This window comes from Nipponia nippon, unplaced genomic scaffold, assembly GCF_047370975.1.
Source record: "Nipponia nippon isolate SJK-2023a ecotype South Korea unplaced genomic scaffold, ASM4737097v1 scaffold_8, whole genome shotgun sequence".
Classification (NCBI taxonomy): domain Eukaryota; kingdom Metazoa; phylum Chordata; class Aves; order Pelecaniformes; family Threskiornithidae; genus Nipponia; species Nipponia nippon.
The window spans coordinates 24,634,374-24,655,410 of NW_028262402.1; the positions used below are offsets into that span (position 1 = coordinate 24,634,374).

The window sequence follows — 21,037 nt, forward strand, 5'->3', positions numbered from 1 at the left end:
TGTGCTTGCACTTCTGTTTATCCCATTTACTTGAAATGTCTTTTGAAAAAAATACAGAGTTTTTGACATAAAATCAAGCAATTAATTCTTTGGGCAATGCATTCAAGAACAAATGGCACCATAATGCTGACCTATCTAGCTCTCAAATTATGCTAGTAGACCAAATACTATTGTATTGTGAATTATGGTTAGCTGCTTTTCTGAAAATTTTTCTGTAGACTGTTGTAGCAGCCTTGTTTGACAGGAATGCATTACACTGTATAGTGTTTCTGATATTACAGGGATTACTTCTGATTCATGTCCAACACAGCTGTTCCTTCATTTATACTGCTAGAATACAGCTTGTGGTCAAATCAGATCACAAATGTTCACATGTAAACAGCAGCATATGGCTGGTCTTTTTTTGAACATTTTCCCCTCTGTATGGCAAATCAAAAGGCACATAACAGCCCTGTAGGTGCAGGAGCATATTTGCAAGGGCATAATGATCTTTGAGGAGAACAAAAGATTTTCATGACTTCACAAGTGTATTTTTCTTATATAGGTTCCTTTCCCCTGGGTCAGGAAGTGATTAAGACCACCAAATAACAGAAATCAAAGGGCATCTGAGTAATGGTATAGAAGACAAAGCTCCCTGCGGGCGCTTTATGCTTTTGGCAGTCTTTTGAGAAACCAGTTGTGTCTAGCTGTCTTCATCTCTCACTAAATATCAGTCAGCCATGAGACAAATTTTTAAGCCATCAGGGAATATCCTCCTCTCTTACTTGCCTACCACAAGTGCTATTTGGGGTGGATGTAGCCAAAGGATCTTCTTCATAGCACTAACCCAGTTAGCAGCAATGTAACAACCAATAATCCCAGGGCATGAAAAAGGAGGTAAATCCCTTCTTCAGATACACTTTGTGTGTCTGTATGTCTAGGATTCTGTTAGGACTTCTAGGGGACTTGATATTGTAAAAGCTTTTTTCATCTGGATATGACCACTAGTTTAGATATCCTTGAAGAGGATCTGTTGGTAGGCTTAGAGCCCTAGGATATTACTTACGTTCTTAGTATTCATAGATGTGGAAACAAACTAAAGGTTGGTTAAAAAACCACTGAGCACCAAAAAATATTCCTGTAAAATATGTGTACTACAAGAAGGACATTGAGGTGCTGGAGTGTGTCTGAACAGGGCAACGAAGTTGGTGAAGGGTCTAGAGAACAAGTCTTACGAGGAGTGGCTGAGGGAGCTGGGGTTGTATAGTTTGGAGAAGAGGAGGCTGAGGGGAGACCTTATTGCTCTGTACAACTACCTGAAAGGAGGTTGTAGCGAGGTGGGGGTCGGTCTCTTCTCCCTAGTAACAAGCGATAGGATGAGAGGAAACGGCCTCAAGCTGCGCCAGGGGAGGTTGGATATTAGGAAAAACTTCTTCACCGAAAGGGTGGACTTGGCAGTGGTAGGTTAACAGCTGGACCCGATGATCTTAGGGGTCTTTTCCAACCTTAAGGATTCTATGATTCTATAAGTTGCTGTGTACAGGTATATGTGTAGCCATTTTCTTCAAATACTTAAAGACACAAAAACATTATGATACACCATAGTTCAAAAATGTATACATATTTCTCCTACTGTTTTATGATTGAGGAAATAGCATCAAAACAGCTTTGGCAATAGTTCATGGTTTGCATTTTGAGTAGGCTAAGCTACAGGGATTTTGCTGCTGCTGTTGGTTGATGGCAGCTCCTGGGGATGAAAGGCAAGCCCATCCTTGTTCTTAATTGTATCAGCAGCCTTTATTAAATGCTTCATAAAGGGTTAGATATAGGTATACTTGAGAGACTTTATTCTTTTTGAGGGGTCCAGAGGACAGCAGCAGGTAATAACCCTCTTGTGCCAAGAGTTTTTTCACAAATGTTTCTTCTCTGTTGCATCATTTGATATATATGAAAGAATTTGAGCTACAGTGCAAATCAGACACAGACCTCTGTTCTCTGTGACTAAGTGACACTATCAGTTTGTCCCTTTTTACTCGATAGTCAAGAAAAAAACTAGAGTGAGTGCCTGCTGGCTGAGACTAAGACCACATAAAACACGCTTCCTCAATGGGGTACGATGGCAGTGCTGTGAGCTGGTGTGAGCAGACCCATGTGTCCCTGCCAGTTCCATCCACAGTTTGTTGGGCTTACAGAAGCTTGTCATTCTGAAGATCCAGTTTGCAGGAATGAGCGAAAAAGACCTCGATCTGCCTTCATCAACATTGTGACTTCGTTTTGTACAGGAATGTTCTTCTAGCCTAAACCACTTTTAGGCTGGGTTTTGTCATGCCTTTACTCAAGTGACACCTGATGATCATTCAGCAAATGTAAAAATGGTAGACTGTAGATGCACATTTATCTAGAGGGTTTACAAAGGATATTTGTTACACCTGTGTTACAGTATATGCACTGGTTTCAGGTCGATCTTCAAGCTAAATTTGAGATGTCCCTGTTTTTTTTTCTTGTAAGTTCTTTCTGGTGATCTTCCACCACTGCTTCACACCTGTAGGTAAGATCAGCTTGAGTCATTTTGTATCACCAACTAATTTGCTATAGTTCAAGCTGGAATTAGGGTTTATTCATGACATGAGCTCTTATGGGGTTTCTTTTGTCTCATAGTTTTTCTGAGATACATATATAGGGTTGAGTGGAATTTTATGGTGTGGTACATGCTTAGTTCATATAGTCTGGGTGTGTTTTTAAAGTCAAGACTAGGGCATCTTGCAATTTTGCATTTTTCTAATGGACTTGTACATATATGTACAAGAACTTTTCATGGAAATTTTATATTGCACAGGGTGCTACAGAATTTAGTTGGATATTGTAATAGTGAAACACTTACATAACTCACATGAAAATCATTAAGTTTATCTAAGTCCTTCAAATGTAATATCAACTACCTACAAGTATTTTTGTGGCTCTGTACAGAGTACGGTTGTTTTTGTGGAAAGTGTGAACAAAAGACCACGAATAAAAGCAGATGTATTGGCAGTATCTCTCAACATCTCTTTATTTCCCTATATTAATATATAAATCTTATTGCCAATTAAGCTAACTGCATGAGAACCCATCAAAAAGCTTCAGAAGTGCTCCAGCTTCCTACATCTAATTACAAATTATGGAATACTAATTTTGGTGTCAATCAATATATGTGCAAGTATGCCTTAGTAACACTCACTGGGGGGCACAGAATATCAATGCCTCTGCTTCATATCCAGTGCACACTCATGCGTGTGGTCTCCCCCTCTCTTGAAAGGAAAAAAACTCAACAACAAACACCACTGAGATTTATGTCTTAAAATGACAGTACTACTAATTTTATGTTAGAAATCTATTCTAATTCATATCTTAATGACTATTCAGTTGTGGGTTGAAAAATCTTTTCATATTCCTTGGCCTGTATTCTTCCACTGATAAGAAACAAGGGAAATGGATACAAAATGCCACTGGATGCCTATGGGCAGTTAAGAATAAGGAACAAATCTGATTATCTTGCTGCATCATGTGTTTTCATAATTTTGCATGTATTTTATATGAGAATAGTTCCATTTCAATTTATTTCATGGCAGGTATACTTATAGCTGAACAAATAACCAGGACTGTTGGCTAGGAACACCATGAGTTTTGAATCATTTCTGCATATATCATGTAGTTGAAAAGACCTTTCCTCTCACTTCACGTAAACCAGCTTAATACTGTCAAAAGAGATTTTAATATCTTCAAGACCCCCAGATCCTTATGACGTAAGCAATAATATATTGAGAGCAGAATGCATAATGACATTCCAACCTTGATAATTCATTCTTTCCTTGATCAGCAGTATGTTGTCAGTTGGTTGTATTCAGCAATAGGAAACTCTTAGTTTGACAACAGTAGTCCTTGAGTCCAAGAGCAGATGCAACTGATATTGCATTCCCTTGTTATGCTGCAACTTTTTCAAAGAATATTGTTTTAATGTTATGTTACAGCACCTAAAAGTGCAGTAGGTATTTTTTCAAACTTTCAAATGGTCAGAAAAATACTCCGTTTCAAACACACCCCCACACAAGGAGTCAGCCAGTCTTGCAAAATCAGGCTCTTGTCATGGGTCATTTAATGTGTCTGGATGAAGGCAGATTTTTTTTCCAGCACACTTAAAGGAACTTCACTTCAATCAGTGACAGACAAATATCTTTAAACAGTCTTCCCATTGTAAATATATTGGATTTGGATATTAAGGCTTTCCTTTGGTGAGAATTAAGTAAGTGCTTTGTCTGCCAGAGTGCTACAGAGTACCCCATTGTGTCCACTTTTCCAGCATATATATCTTTGCACAGCTGATGATGTCCATTTGTTATGAGACAACAGCTGTCTGACTGGCCCTTCAATGAAACTGCTGTTCCAGGTAGGGACAGCTGGTCTGCCACCAGGTATGGCCAACATACAGGAGATACTCTCCAAAAGGTCACTGCTCTGATGGTATATCTGACTTCTGCCCAATGCAAAAAATTTTGTATCATTCCCAGAAAGATGCCAGTTGTCCTCTTTTCAACCAACGATTTAAAGACAAGAACATGCTTGCTACTCATTGAGTGCTGTGTTATTATTTTGTGTTGGATGCCATGCTATTTCACCAAAGCATCATGTTTCTCAGACAATATGCTGCTGCGTTTGGGCAGTGTTATGAAAATGATCCTATTATACTTGGAGTGGAAAGCTAACAATACATTTTTGGGGAATTTAATGGTTTAATCACCTTAATATTTGTTACCATGGATATCTATTTTATGGTAAAAACTGTGTTTCAGATAGGTTTCTTTTCAACTAGCTATAGAAAAATGATACCTCTTCTTTTCTTCCTATGTCCTCCCAAAATGTCTGTACATTGTATGATGTTACATTTCTTATCTTAATTGGTATGCATTTTTATATACATTTACAGAACCTTTGCTTTGTGGTTTGGGGAGTAAAACCATCTCTATGCATAGCATGCAAGATCCTTTATGCAACCTATCTTATAACAGCATTTTGTTCTCTGGGGGAAAAAAAAAAAATGGATGTCATGTTTAGTCCTGAATTATTTATGCTTTCATCCCCTCCTGGCAGCTGTCACCCTATGTCTGGGGAATGCTCCTGCAAGCCTGGCTGGTCTGGGCTCTACTGCAATGAGACGTGTTCCCCGGGATTCTACGGCGAGTCGTGTCAGCAGATCTGCAGCTGCCAAAATGGTGCTGACTGCGATAGTGTGACTGGAAAATGCACCTGTGCCCCTGGATTTAAGGTAAATAAGTCTCACTTTCACAGTCCATTTTTGACTCCATTGCCTTTAGTTAAGTGCCAAATTCTTCAAGATGCCAGAGTGTCCTTTCTCCACCACAGTAAAAGAGAGGTAAGGATTTTTAGATACCACTGGGTGTGTTATAAGATAAGACCCTGAAAAGGCAAAATCTGTGGTTGTTTCTCAGTACTGAAATGAAGCCATTTTAAGAAAGAAAAGTTGGTTGCTTTATAAGACATTGATAAGAATGAGGGTGTGCTGTTAAAGTGTAAGTAAAGGGAGGCATGATAGGTTTCAGTCATTATCATGTTGCACTATCTCCTCATGCTTCATCCAGAGAAACTCTAGACAAAAAGACATTTGTTTTTACAGTTCAGGACAGATTATTCTGCAGCTTTTACACATGTTTTCTGTTACCTGTGCATTGGATGCTAATCTAACATAGAAAACATTTTACAGTATGACTGTTCCTCTAGAAATAATAACTGTGAAAACTTCAGCCAAATTAATGCTTAAAAATATTTTACTTATCAACGCCATTTTCCATTAAACTGCTGTCTGACTGTGATTTGGTTTCATAAAGGGCCTCTTTGTTACAGTAAATACTGTCCATTGATCTAACCAAGTGCTGCTAGCTATGTGACCTGAGCTCTCACAGCAACTAATAGAAAACTAATGCTTGTTGTAGACTTAAAAAGCATGAAGGACTCCTTCTCCCTTAAATTCAGGATAACTTAGTGACAGCCTAGGACAGTGATGGGCTGTATGTTTTCTGGCTTTTGCAGCACCTGAGTCAGTGTAGGTCATTTATTAGTTGTATTGTCTGAAACTCCTCAAATAGTTTTTAGACTCTATTTTTGTATAATTCAGGGTGCTGCCTGTGGTACTCCTTGTCTTCCGGGGACATACGGAGTAAACTGTTCGTCTGTGTGCAACTGCAAAAACGAAGCCATATGTTCACCAGTAGATGGTTCTTGTGCCTGCAAAGCAGGTAAGTGTCTCTTCAGATTAATTTTCTTTTTCTGTAATCATAAAGCGAAATTGAGTTTTTGAAGTAGAGAAGAAGAAAGAAACTTAATAAAAAGCAGACCACCTTGAAGGCCATATCACTAGATACTTTATGCTTCTCCTGCTCTGGGAGGCAAAGACTAGGAAAACATCTGCTCAGAGAAGCATGCGCGTACCTTGTGTTCATGTTTCCTCGGTGCAGTTCTCAGTGGGCTGGATACTGTGTCTGGGTGAATTACTAGTGTTTACCCTGAGATGGGCCACCACTTCTCTGTTGTGGCGGTGCTGTGGTCTGCTAGAAGGACTACTGGTTTGGCGTTTATCTGATGTCAGCCTTCCTAGTCAAAATACATAGCCCTGTTTCCCCTCAGCACGGGTGAGCACCACCTCTGGCTGCCACCCTTACCCCTCTCAGCATCACAGAGGCACAGACTTCTTCCTGCCATTTAGCACTGATGTTGATATCTACTGGCAATTTTTTCTGTTTGAATACTCTTTTCCTCAGCAATTCTCTGACAAAACCTTGCCTAACCCCCTTCCCAGCCTGTGCCCTCTACTGTTCCCTGCTTCCATGAGAAACGTTCTGAATCTCCCAGTATTAGTGTGAGTGGATTCACGCTCCTCAACCCCCTCTGCCTGGCTCTCTCCTCCCAAAAGTAATTTTGATGGTCTGTGTAGCTCTACCAGAAACTGTATGTGCCTGTCCACCTCTCCATCTCCCAGTAGCACATGCCTTTGGCTGGAAAAAAGATATCTAAGACATCCTCCAGCACTGATTCTGCAGAGATCTTTTCCCATATAAAGGTCTACAGGGCCACATGGTGTCCCTGTTCAACCCAAAATATGCTACTAAACTCCACTTAAAGATCTGCTCTTGCAATATACCTGTTTTCTTTTTCACTTCTGCTGCGAGGAAGGATTTAAAGTCCAGCATCCCTCAGCTGTGGTGCCGGATTGCTGAGAAGAGTGGGTCAGGCTGTTGAATGCTCCCAAGCAAATCCCGTGCCCAGCCTACGTTGTAGACACCCCTCTCTAAAAATGTTTTTCTAAAAATAGACGAAGATTGAGAGTTGGGGAGAAGCGTTAGAGTTACCTAGACAAATAGCCACTAAATTTGTCAGGGACTGATACAATTAAATCAGTTGTGTAGCAAATGTGGAGAGTTTCCAGCTTCTACTCTTGCCAGAGACATTGGAGCTGAATTAACTCTGTTAAAGTAGCTAAGTAGCTACTGCTAGGTAGCTAGGTTGTGAGGAGAAAAACTATTCCTTGAGCCATGCATAATCCTGTCTTCTTGTGCATCGTGCAGTTTTAGTCATACTATGATGAAAAAAGACAGCAAATGGTGAAATTAAACTACATCCAGATACTTGTCATGTAAATGAAGGAAATTTATAAATCCTGGAAAGACACTTGAGAGAAAGTCTCTCAATTTTCTAGCTAGTAGAGTATAACATTTTTTCTTGAAATGACCCCTAAATTGGAAGTTGTCAATCCAGGGCACGAGGCAGCTTCATTTCAATACATGTGTTTTGCATAGTCTATTGATTAGGCTCAGTGCAGAAATATTGTTCCCTTCGCTTACTGTAAACAAGGTACAAAATTAGAAACTTGGCTTGTGTCATTGCTGATGATAACGTATGACTGGCTCACGCCGTTTCTCTTGTATCCAATAGATGATCACGTTTTCTAAAACCTATTTACATTTCTGTATGTCCAGCGCACAGTCTGTGAATCATTGCTATCAGACATAATCAGTGGTGAATGCTGCATTTTAGAACCATTTTCCATTACATTCTTTTTTGTATTTAGAGAGAAGTACAGAAATAATCTAAAAGGTCTTTTGTGTATCCTTGGATAAATCCAACTCGTGCACTGTTTATGTTGTCTCTTTTTTTTGTGGCTAAGATTTCTGTTAAAACCCTATTGCAGAACTGTCTGTATCAAATACTGGTTGAAGAATTATAAAAGCAGCAGCTTAAGTCTAGGGAAAATATTCCTAATTTTTTTCAGGCTATGCCTTAAAACTTTCAGTATAGTTTAGTGCTTCTCAGTGAAATTTCAAGGTGTCTCTGTTTTCATTTCAGATCTCCCATCAATTGCTTTTGTATGTTGGCACCCATCTGCAAATGTGTGCTGTGCACAGATGTTACAAGGTGCCCTTGAGCACCTTTGTTCAAACCTGGACAAGTGCTCAGCTGAAACTGCTGATATTAGCCTGTAGTTAATGTTACCCTGGTATTGTGCATCTCCACGAGATGCCTCATGGTAGGCAGAGGGAAACATGGCCTCAGAAAGGAATGGGGGAAAACATGTTTAATTTGTCACTTAATTCTTATTTTTGGCAGGTTGGCACGGTGTAGATTGCTCAATAAATTGCCCCAGTGGTACCTGGGGACTTGGCTGTAACTTAACGTGCCAGTGTCTTAACGGAGGGGCTTGCAATGCTCTGGATGGAACCTGTACCTGTGCCCCAGGCTGGAGAGGAGAGAAATGCGAACTCCCTTGCCAGGTAGTTTAATGATTTAACTGAATTTTGTACTGTAGGATAATACTGGGCAGGGGGGGTGCTCCTGTCATTCTTCTGACTTCATGGGGGTAAGTCCCTAAGTAACACTGCACCTGGTAGCCCATATACAACTGTGTTCAAGATCAGGGACGTGCACCAACAATTCTTCTGGAAGAATTCTGCTGTGCAGCACACCAAAGCACACAAAAAATGACTACACAAAATGAACATGCACAGATGAACACTTTTTCTGCTTTCACACTTTAAAGTTGGACCTCAAAATTTTCACCAGCTCCGTTAGAATTTGTTGAAAAACAGAGCCAAATTTTTCCCTGTCAGCATCAAATGCTATCCAAACTGGTTCTGTTAAACTACTTTAAGTAAAAATTACGAAAAAAAAAAAGTACCAAAAATATATTCCAGATCAAACAACATAATTTTAATTAAATTAGCTTATGTCTATGGTACAGAATGAATGAATACCTTTCATTCCTTCTCAGTCAGACATGAAAAGGCACTCTTACTAACCAGTCCTATGACAGGTCTTTGCCTTTCTGTTGGGGCTCTGACTTCCACTGTCTCCTAGTCTTTGAGAACTGCAAAATTAGAAATCATTGTGTTGACAAAGGCATGGTCCTCATTAATTCTGTTCCACCTTGTAATCTGTAGTTTGGGGAAGCCATAAAAATAGATAATTTCAAAATTTTAAAAATGGTAAAATTCAAAACTGATTCGTTTTACTATGTAACTGTTTGGTTTCAATTACATTTTGTACAAAAAAATGAAATATTTTATGAAAAATGGGGTTTTCCAGAGTCCATCTTTTCCAATGATGGACCTCAATTTTCTGGGAAATTTTTAACAAACTTCATTTTTTAAATAAACTTCTCTCTGCTCTCCTTTTCCTCTCCATTGTCTTGTCTTCACTTTTGCAATACTATCTGCATAGCAGGTTGTTGGTTTAATGTAATTGTAAAGGAATCACCTGAACTGAACATAAACCTTGTAAATTCCCCTCTCATATCACATTCAAGTTTCTGTCAGTTTGGACTAGCTCTACTGAGCAATAACATGATAGGAGTAGCTGAACTACAATGTAAGACTGGAAACCACACCTTCGTTTTGAAGGAAAATTGTTCTGTTGAACTGCTCTCGGAATATTCAGAAGTGATTTTATTGGGGTTGGTTTTGGTTTTAAGATGAGGTACACATACACTGATACACTCAGTAAAGTGGCAAACAAATTCTAAAATATTCTGGAAAGCTGATTAGAGTACCAACTGTGCATGTTTATGCAATGTTTCCAACAATGCATCTCCATCAGAAGACTAATTTTTCTTTTTTCTAAAGCAGCTTTATTTATCACTTAGTGTCTGATTCTGAAGGATGATGAGATCTCCCAAGCTCCATTAGCTCTTCCAAAACTGACTTATTAAAAAAGATAGGTATTGTTTCGTCGCATTTGCTTCAGTGTTCCAAATTTAGCAAAATAATGCTTAAAAGCATTTCTGTATCAGATAATTTAGCATGCCCATGTTCATTGTCTTGCACGCGCTCTCTCTCTCTCTCTCTGTGTCAAATGATGTCCATAAACATTTACATATTTCAATGCATATTCTGCCTCAAAATTCCAGAGCAGGAGAATAAAGAGAAAACTTTTTCAAATCTGTCCAGTGTTGTCTGAATTTTTTTTTCGTTTGAGCAGAGAGTTTATTTAAATCAATGTATTTCAATTTGTTTCAATAACTTCAGAAAATTAATATCACTGCCCAGATTGTTACTCAAGATTTGACTGAATTTTGGACTTCAGTCCAAATACATAGTAAACTAAAAATACTGCTTTTCAACAGCATATTTGAGGATTTCCTTTCTTTCCAAATCTGATTATATGCAAAGGAACTGGTTAGTCTTTTCTTTTCCTCTATATAAAAATGTATTGTTGAGATAAGCAAAAGGCTCCTTATACTCAAGTAATGTAAGATTTTGTTCTACTTTAGACTTGAAAGACTGGGAATTGAATAGCTAAATCCTGTGGAACTCGGTAGAAATGCAGGTGTGAACATCAAACAATAGCAGAGGAATTTTCATATACGTTTTATTTTGATTTTTAATGTGACTGAGACCAATTTTTAGTCTCAAATTTAAATGCTTGGGTTTTAAGCCTGACATGTTTTTTTTCCTTTTTAGCCTTTGCTGTGGGTAATCTGAGAAGTATTGCCTTAAATTATACTGGCTTTTTTCCATGTTTTTTAATTTGATTTTGACACTTTTTCTGTAAGATCGATTTACTGTTGTACATTGCCTTGTTTTGAGAACGCAGTTGTAAAGATTTTGCTCTTTTCAGTTTCTCAGATTGATTTTGTATGGAATTGCCCTCAAATGTATGTGCCACCTTCTATGGAAGAAGCAGAAAAGGCAAATTCAAATGTTTAGATGTAGTTCCATGAAAATCAGCTCTGCTCTTTTGGCACAGGTGAATACACCAAGAGAGGTGCTCAACTTGTAACTTTGATCTGTCCTGTTGGTTCAAAAAATGTTGCATAGCCAAAAAATAATTTTGTTTTGTGCACTGTCTCATAGCCAAAGAGCTTCTCTTTTTGAGATAGTATATGCTGTAGTGCAGAGGGAATGATTTTTAATCAAAAGATAGTGATAAAGTTTGCATTGTTTATGCAATAAACTTCTATGCAATAAACTTCACACTGAAGATGTATTTTAATCTAATGTTTTACTACTCTTCTTTAGAAGTTGTGGCTTTATGTGGTATCCTTCTTGACCAACACGTAGAGAGCTCAGGGTCTGAGGCAGAAAGGAGACTGAATTGCTTTCCCATCAAGGGACCCCCAGGTCCTGGAGTAGGAACTCAGCTGTAAGGGAGATTAGAGGGACGGTACAAGGAAGCTTTCATTGCAGCCTCTGATAGTGTAGGTTACTGTGTTCTGAATCACAATCTCTAGGTCAATTAGTCTGGGATTTTTGAAGAGAATGTAATTAATTCTTTATCTTCTCCTCTTAAATGAAAGAATGAAAATGCAGGATGCTAAAATGTTCCAAACGCCAGAAGTGTTTTATATTAAGAAAGCATATTATGGATTCAGGAGAGATCTGTGGTTGCTTTTTGAGGCAGGTCTGACCAGAACATGTTCTCCTCTAACTCCCAGTTGTCGTCATCTCTGGGTTGTTTTCTTCTGTTGCCACAGGACGGCACATATGGTATGGATTGTGCTGAACGCTGTGACTGCAGCCATGCGGACGGTTGTCATCCCACCACGGGTTACTGTCGCTGTCTACCGGGATGGTCAGGTACAAAAGAGACCGTCATGAAGGAAAATGGGAGTTTCCACTATGGTGGGACTTGGTTTTCCTTTTCGGTATTGTGGGTAGAGGAGGAGTATGTGGGGTTGGAAGGAGAAAAACGGCCAGTTCTGTGGCTGCTGTGTCCCTTCTGTGATTCACAGGCATGGAAACTTTGTTGACTGTGGGATCCACAGAAAACTGGGAATAGAAAGGGAAATCTTAAAACTTGGGCACCTCCACAGTGTGATTCCTTATGAAAGTGGTGTATAACTATAAATATTCAAGGTTGTGCTGCCAGCTTTGGTAGGTAAAACCTCACATCCAAGAACCCAGAAAGCTTTGCTCAGGCAGCCAAAAAGAGGGTAAATTGTGCAGAAGCTGTGCTGCCATTTGAGTTTCTCAGATTTTGAAAAAAATAACTTTCTCTGCACATATGCTGTTCTGTATGAAAATCGTTGCACTTCTTTCACAAAGTCTCTCCAGCATTTTCATTGTTCTTTTAAGAACCATATATATTTAATTATTCATCAAAATTTGTGTTTGACACTGTTGTTGCACTTTCTTGTTTGTGGAAAGCAAGATTTTTTGAAACCGTGATGAAACTACGCAGAAATGTTCCCTTCATCTCTAGGAGGTGGTTTTAGTTCTCACATAGATTTCTAAGCTCTAAGTGTTGGGAAGACTCTTCCATCTTCAATAAGGATTAATTGACACTATAAGCTTGCCCCTCTCGGAGTGTTCTGGGCTTGGTGTTTCACTGTGATACTGTAGCATTGCAAAGGTCAGATTTCATGTCACCCATCTGTAGGGACTCCTTCCATTTAATAATGAGAAGTCAGCATGAAAAACACACCTTAAATGAACAAAGCATGTTTTTGCTGTGAGAAGAAAGGAGAGGCTTTTTGTGATTCTAGATACAACCTAGTATTATTTAGTATCCCCTCACTCATTTATAAGTTAGTATTTTTCCTAATTGACTTGAGGGTTCATGATATAATTGTTTCCTTTTTTCTCTGGTGCTTCCAGACATAGTAGATGGAGGTGAGCAGACAATGTGCAGCAAGTCATTTATTTGACAAGTTTAGCAGATCATTGTGCCCACAAAAGTTTGTGTAAAGCTTATGACTTCCTCAGATACAGTCTTTACTGAGTTTTTTTCAAACTTTGATTTTTATCTTTTTAACTTATGCTTTTTTTTTTTCTAACTGTGTAAATGGATCACAGGCATTTTGTTCAAAGTACATAATACTCTGTGTCTGCAGTTCAGGTTGATTAGTTGTAGTTGATTACAGCTTACCTGGTGCTTTTTCTAGTTGCTGTTCAGATGAACATGACTTTTATGATTATTGCGGAGTAGGAAGTGGAAGTCTGTAGAGGATACAGACGTGGGCAGGAAGCGCTCCTGCTTTGCTTTAGAAGACCAAAGCCATTTCTTATTTGTGCAATTCATCTGTATATTAAGCTTCTTCCGAGTTCTTTGAGAAGGCTTGTCTCATCCCTTGGGTCTCCCCGTTGTTGCCCTTTTCAGTGTGAAAGAGAGAGGTTTCCAGAGCCAGCACTCACCTAACTGAGCCAGGAGTTTGTTGGTGTTGTTCTCTTCCCACAAGCTGCAGTGTGACTTACCATCAGCCACTCAGATACCTCTGGGAAATGACTACCACAAGAGTGCAAAAATAAAAAAAGTTGCTTGAGTGAATTATGAAAAAATACTATTAGCATTATGCCATCTATTACTGTTTTGTAAGACACTACTTTGTATTTGTGTGTATTTTGTTATGTTAATGGCCTTTGATGATGGTTCTGACTTTCAGGTAGTTTCAGGTATTTGTGTGTGTGTGTTTGGACACACTTTCTCAAACTCGTATTTGGATCTGCTCAAAATGTGATTTCTTAAATTAATAAATACATTAAGCAAAGAATACCCACATTAGAAACATGTGAACAGTTGCTGATCTTGAGCAACCATGGTGTAGACAGTTAGAGCTGTTCCCAAGTTCCAGATGCACTGCTCAAAATACATCTTGTGAGTTTTAGAAAGCTGAGACAAATCATCAGAGACCAAAAGTATGTTAATGAGTGAAGCCAGATTAAAATAGGTAGTTTTGAAAGACCATACTAAAGATCTAGCAACTTTTTATAACAGGTTATGAAAATTACCTAGCCAGTGTGATATAACTAACCTGGGATGTGACAAAGGCTTCAAGCATAGCACAAACCTTGACTGTGCTTGAGCTCAGGTGTTGAACAGGAGACAATATTTTTGCCTTTAGTGAAATCTTATTTCATCTTGATATTTAGAAAGGAAAAAGATTTCACTAGAAAGAGACTTCATGAGTGATTATAGATAAAATTGAGTATCTGTCCCTGGATGATGTCATCACAACAGCATGTGTAACAGACCAGTTTCAACATGTTGGTTATGTCTAGACACACAACATGACATAAACGGCATAGTTTGCTTTATACTCAGTGTGTGGAAAAATCCTCCTCCCACACTTCACATGTCAGAGCAATGCCCATAAGGAATCTGGTCTTTGTGTAGAGACTTATATTTAGAACGATTAAAAAAAGGAGGGAATACTTTAGAAACAGGTTCTCAAATAGCTGTACTGTAATGTTACATTGCAGAGATAGGATTAGATTGTAGGATTAAGAAGGGAGGTTGTATGCATAATAGGTGGAGAAGCAGATGGAGGATTTGTGAAAATACAGAAAGGTACTGAAATACAAGAAGTTATGTTAGAATAGCTTAGATTTTTTCTGTTAAATTTGTTAAAGTAACCATCAGACGTACTAGGTTTTGGTGATTACTATTACCTACCAAAGCAAAAAAAGAGAGGGAGAAACTGATTTTGCATGAGTCTAATGCTTATCTAACCCAAATGAAGGATTTAGTTGTTTAAAAACCATTGGGAGGGCAGTGTTAAAAAATAAATACATTTGAAGAAGCTTAAAAATGTGAACTTGTGAATCTTTTTGCTTTTTCAACAGGAATAAATTGATGAATCCAAGGTGAACTTTCCCCAATGTTTTTATGCCACCAAAATTATATAAACTTTCCAAAAAGATATTTTTCTCAGCTCTGTGAACAGAGCAGTTGTCTACACTTTCCCCAGGGAATTTCATCAGAGGGAATAGTTTATATAACTTTGCAGAAATAAATGAAGAGTGGAAGATTTTTCCCTTGCTGGATGACACAGTTGTACCATAACACTGGGGAACAGGAAACGTGCTGCACGGGGAGGGGTGTCACTGGCCCGGTACGGTGCATGCTTCCTCAGGCAGTGAGGGAGCTCTGAGCTGCTGAAGTGGGCACAAGTGCTATTGTTGTGTACCAAAGGGCAGCCTAGCTAACATGCTACCCTTTACTTGAGTCTGAAGATACAGCTGCAGCTGAACATTGGGTCAATAATAAGATGCTGTATGGTTTAGTTTTTTAAGTAGTTTTTTCTTTATTTTTGTACATGCCCAATATATTATCTTTTGCTTCTTAGGTCCTAGTTATGAACGAAAGTGTAAGTTCAGTTATTGACTATTGCATTGTCCTGAGCTGTTATAAAACTCAAGAAATAATTAAAATTGGTTTTAATTAGGTTCTATTGTAATTTAGCGTTTCTGTTTTTAGTTTAGGTTCTCTTGCCTAGGAGTATACTTAGATTTTTCATCCTAAACAAAAGTGACGTCATTTATAGGACTCCTGCTAGAAATCCTACCCTCTCTGTAGTTTACACCAAGTGCTCCCTATACAGCAGCTTAATTCTGCTTAGAAAAGCAAGAGTTAAGGGTGATGTTTTTTTCCTGGCAATCTGACCATTCCATCACGTTCCAGGAGCCACATGACAGGATGGCAGAGAAACATCCGCCCACACAGAGGATGATGTCTGCCCCAAATGCTCTCGTCCCTTGACATTTTCACTGTATCTTATAAATAACTTTTCTTCATTTGGAGGGAGCGCAATAGCTAGACAGTGGAAAAGAGTAAGAACCATTAAAACAGAACGCAGAAGAAAGACACAGAAAATATAGTCCCCCAATAGGTAATGATAATTAATTCTCCTAATAATTTATACCAAAACTTTAAGTTAACTTCCATTTAAGAGCCACCTCTACTGCTTCTCTGAATGATCACAATCCAGCAAGCACCATGGTAACTGTTAATTTCATCCCTTAATCTTATCTGTTCTGCAAGCAGCTGTCAAAATAGAATTTTTCCAAATTGCCTAGAAGATTACAGAATTCATATTCTTGCAAACTGAGATTTCACATTAAAGCATTGTAATAAGGTCAAAGGTTTTTCTCCAGAGAGTTTGTTTATTACTGCATTACAGTAACGTGAGTGTTACTGATAACGTGTTACTGTTGTGCTTTCTTGGGTGCAGTTCTGCTGGACCTTTCTGTTTGTGAAGAAATGTCACGTCATACTGATAGGACATTTGTTATTTTTAAAATGAATTTAAAGGTTATGTGGTGCCAGGGATTATGAAATACCAGTAGTCTGCTATCTGTACCAAAACAATAGCATTGGTTTATGGAAAAGACAGATGCAGTAATATCAGCCTACATTTTACCAGCATGCATAGTATTCATCCATATGCTACAGCAGATAGGGTGTTGGTGACTCTTTGCTGTGCTGGACACCTGCTGACACTAGTCAGATTGCCCATCACCAGATGTGTTGTTTCTGTGAGGAAGTGCTGTGTCTTTCCATGTGCTCCTGACAGTATCTCTAAGAGGCACATTTGTTGCTGGATTATAACAGGGAGGACTGTCATCTGACACCCGCCCCACTGATGCAAATAACCAGGTCCCCTGGGAAGCACGAACTAGAACTCTCCCTTGCTCCTTTGCTTTTAATGTGTACACATTTTTTGTCCTCCTACATAGAAGAAAACAGACATTGAAGAATACTGTCATGGGTGTCCCTCACCTTAAGACTGAGAAGCGAGCTGTTGCAGTTCTGGGTGCACCCAAGCCGAGAACCTCTTGCAAGAGTGTGCGTTTCCCTCCACCTTGGCCAGTTTTCCGTGGGCTCCTGAAACATGAGGTCCCATTGTGATGAATATTCAGTGTGCCACAAAATAAAATCATATGTGGGCACTGTGTCATAATAAACGGCATATTTATTTTCCGAACGTAGGGAGATGAATTCTTCAATAAGAGGGTTGGCGTACCCTATGTCTGGACTTTACTGTGTCTGTATCTCTATTGCCTGTGCATTGTGGTGGGTCTTTGTGTGGAAGAAATACCACTCGTTTAGAAGAAGAACTTTTAAATCAGTAGATTAAGTACATTTATTTTCTAACTATCAAGAAGGTAAGAAAAGGAGAAGTAGTATTCTCTTGTGGCTACCTAAAATGTGGTAGATGAAAAGAACACCACCACTGGAGTGGATGACAGTATGTAGCAACAGTATGGCCTTCAGAAAGGTACCGGGGATATCTGAAAAGTGATTCTTGCACTAAGATTTGCAGATACTTATGTTTGCTTTCGAACTTGATACAGCGCTGGTTTTGTTTGACAAGCTTTTGTAGCTGGCTTCCTACCAAAACTTGCAGGCACAAACTCTCCTGCTGCTCCAGTGAAGAAGCAGCAGTCTGAACTTCTAGAGAAAAATCTTTGATCCTTTCATTAGGTCCTTAATTTGAGACACTTTTCTGTAGTCTTCTGGCTATCTTCAGCTAGGGAGCAAGGTACTTCTCTTCCTTTAAAGACAATGAGGGTACTTCTAAATAGTGCCTGTGAAGTTTTTCACCACTTCTCTGTGTTGTTTCTTCCCTTTCTTTGGGCTGCTCATCCGTCATTTGACAGAGAAGTAGGGAAGCAATTCTCACCATCAGAAGTCTCAGCTTCCTTGAACAGAAGTGATCTAGCATTTGTTTCTCTCAAATATGAAGGGTGAGGTCTTGGACCATAATAGAAATGTATCATTAGCTTTAATGACACCAAGATTTCCCCAAGTTTTGAGGGCTTGATCCTTCTCTTGTTTAGGCTGTTGTATATTCAATTTAGCTCTGACATATGGGAAGTACACCAATATACAAATATGTTTTAATTCTGAGAGACTATACTGGAAAGTTCCATGTGTTGTGAAGATAAATTGTATAGGAAATACACGTTCTTTATGAAAAAAATAATTCTTTTTAAAGTTTGGATAAATTTTATCAGACTAATGAAAACATAATAAGCTGGAAAATAACGCTTAGTCCAATAATAAATTTGCCAGGGAAGATCGTAAGAAATAATTGGTAGATTTTTTCCCCTTTGAGTGCTAAAACAAATTAGCTCTCCGTTGATCTGACTTGGATGGATCATTGAGTCTCAACTTAAAAATACAGCATAGGGAGTATGTAAACACTCTGCTAGCATGGGCAGAAACACTGGTATCCCTAAAGAATTATTTACTTCATTCATGCAATTACGAATGCTGGGAGAATGCTGATTTAGACATGAGGCCCCCAGCATAAAGCACTGGGCATTAAATGCATGAGCATTTCTTCAGAGCAGCTTAGCTGAAGTTTATCATGACCATTCAGCTATTGCCTAGCAACTTGTGAAGGCCATCAAAGAGCTCTTTGTCCATAGCTCTAGCAAAAACATTTCCTCGCAGATATCCTTATCAGTATCAAAAACAACATGAAAATTTATCAAAACCAATTTTATTGCATAAGAGATTAATACTTGTGTGAAATTGTGGCAATCATAAGCCAGTACACTGTTGATACCATTGTTGTAAAAGCTGAGTCTAATCTTGCTTTGTAAGTCCTAGTAAAAATGCTTCTTTTTCCTCACTAATTTCTAGCTTTTCTGTAATAAAGATAGCTTTCTTTGCTGAAATTTCATATAAAGCATCAGGATCTGGAAAATTCTTTTTTTTAATTTTTTAATCCTTTTAATATTTCTCACTTATTCTTTCTCAAAAATACACATATTTGATTTTTACAGCTATAAGATGTGAAACTCAGTTTCTTGTTTTTAAGTGCCTTGTGAACTTATCTAAATAACAGTGAGTGAGTGAGATTTAAACTATTTTTATAAGTAGAAACACAATAAATCACTAAATGAATTAGTATTTCTACTCTGCTACATTCATTCTTGACACTCACATACAGGAGTGAAATTGATTTTGCTTATGGTCAGTAGTGAATATAATACAATTCCTTTTATAGTGAAACAGAAGTCATATTCAGCACTCTTTCAGTATGTTACATTGTCAGAATTATTATTCAGTGACATTTAGGATACACTGTTTCTTTGCTAACTAGAGGAATATCATTCTTCACCTGACTACCTCCTCATAAGGGGTAGAAGTGGAAAAGAAAAGGTAATTTTTTCAGTTTCCCTAATGGATAATTTTCCTTGATGTGTACTGGAGGAACTTTTTCCTTTTTCATTTTTAATGGTAGTTGGCTTTTTTAAGTATCATGGCTCTACGCAGCGTGGGGCCCATTGTCTTCTCTATCCCAGTGTGCCCAGTATCACCCTTTGACACCATGCTGTCATAAAGCATCCTCTGTGCACAGATCAAGACGATATAATTGAGCCTGGTGTTATTGTGTGTCACTGGTCTACATAATCTCAGATAATGCACTATGGTAACTCTTGGCAACCACTGACTTGTTAATAGTGACCATTGTATACTGAACACCACTGAAACCCACTAAGACTCCAGGAAAAATATCTTTTCTCTAGCAGGGTTCACTGAGTGAAGCTATGTATGATATGACAGATAACACTCACGTGAACAGAATGCCACGCTCAATTCTGAAATCCTCTGCATGTGCCTGCTTGTGCTTTCACAGACTTATAAACGCAAGTTCTAAAAGTTGTGAACCTCAAGCAGAGCAATCTCACGCATCTGAAATAAGTGGTCTTGTTCCTAAAAAAAATGCTATGATCTCATCCTGCTCATATGCATCAGCATCTCTCAAAATCAAACCACTATCTTTTATCTATTTAGACACAAACAGGGAGTTAATGAAAAAGTTGACGCAGGCTACTGAGAAGCAAGTCTACATTGCCTCTCAAATGTAGATGAAGATAGGAGAATGACATTGCCTATGCAGGCAAAAATGAAAAAGTAATGATATAAGAACCCTTTTGGGTTTTGACAATAAATTTGGTTTAGGTCAGTATTAACCAATGATCATTGTACAATTAGGGCTTTTAGGTGGCCTGTGTACTGTCTGCTGCTGATTAGCATCTGGATTCTAAAAGACAAGTGTTTTCTCTCTTGCTAGTGTTAGTTGGTGCAATCTGTTGAGCCACATATTTGATTATTCAATCTGTTGATTGTCTTGCAGAGAAACAAACAATTTGAGAGTCTGGAGTTTCACCTTACCTCTAATTAGAAAGTTAGTCTTTGGATATAGGCAGCTCTACAAGGCACATGCTGTGGGGTTTGAGGAATCACCTCTGAGACCGGTCTATCAGTAAACAGTGTAATTATTTTTCAGTATGGTTACGAACAGTAGGTTTTGCTCTTCAAAGTTAAAGATTTTTTTCTTGTCACGTGTGAAACTGTTTTGCTTTTTTAGGACTCTGGCAGCCAGTGAACCTGTGGCATATTTTGCTGGAAATACTTACAAAGCAAGACATGCTTGTGGTTGGATTCAGTCCACTTTCCCCTTAGGCTTCATTCAGTAGAGGCGCTACAATAATGCTTAATTGTTAATGCAAAGTACTGTAGACACAATATGGTCTGAGTTCCACAGTGGTGCCTGCTGGCATCTAACATGCAGCATGCTTTTTAGAAGCAGATAGTGGAAAAAACAAACAGGAAAGTTATATTTAATGTTGGTGCATTGCAAAGAAAAAAACAATCCAATGATTGGATGATTATAATTAGTGGTTTGTGTTATGGTTTATGTATAGGGGTTCAGGTTGTGGCCATTTTATAATCAATTTTATGCCAAAAATGGTTAGACAAAGCACTGACTGACCAGCATCCT

General features: G+C 38.5%; 1 protein-coding gene across 3 annotated transcripts in view; it reads left to right on the forward strand.

Moving 5' to 3' along the window:
• MEGF10 (multiple EGF like domains 10) overlaps positions 1-21,037 on the forward strand; it is a 106,937-nt gene that overhangs the window by 62,673 nt on the left and 23,227 nt on the right. For all 3 annotated transcript variants that reach the window (XM_087742231.1, XM_087742230.1, XM_087742232.1), the window contains exons 10-13: positions 5,104-5,278; positions 6,146-6,266; positions 8,632-8,795; positions 11,993-12,095. In XM_087742231.1, coding sequence (XP_087598357.1) covers positions 5,104-5,278; positions 6,146-6,266; positions 8,632-8,795; positions 11,993-12,095 — 563 coding nt within the window. The remainder of the gene's footprint in view (positions 1-5,103; positions 5,279-6,145; positions 6,267-8,631; positions 8,796-11,992; positions 12,096-21,037) is intronic.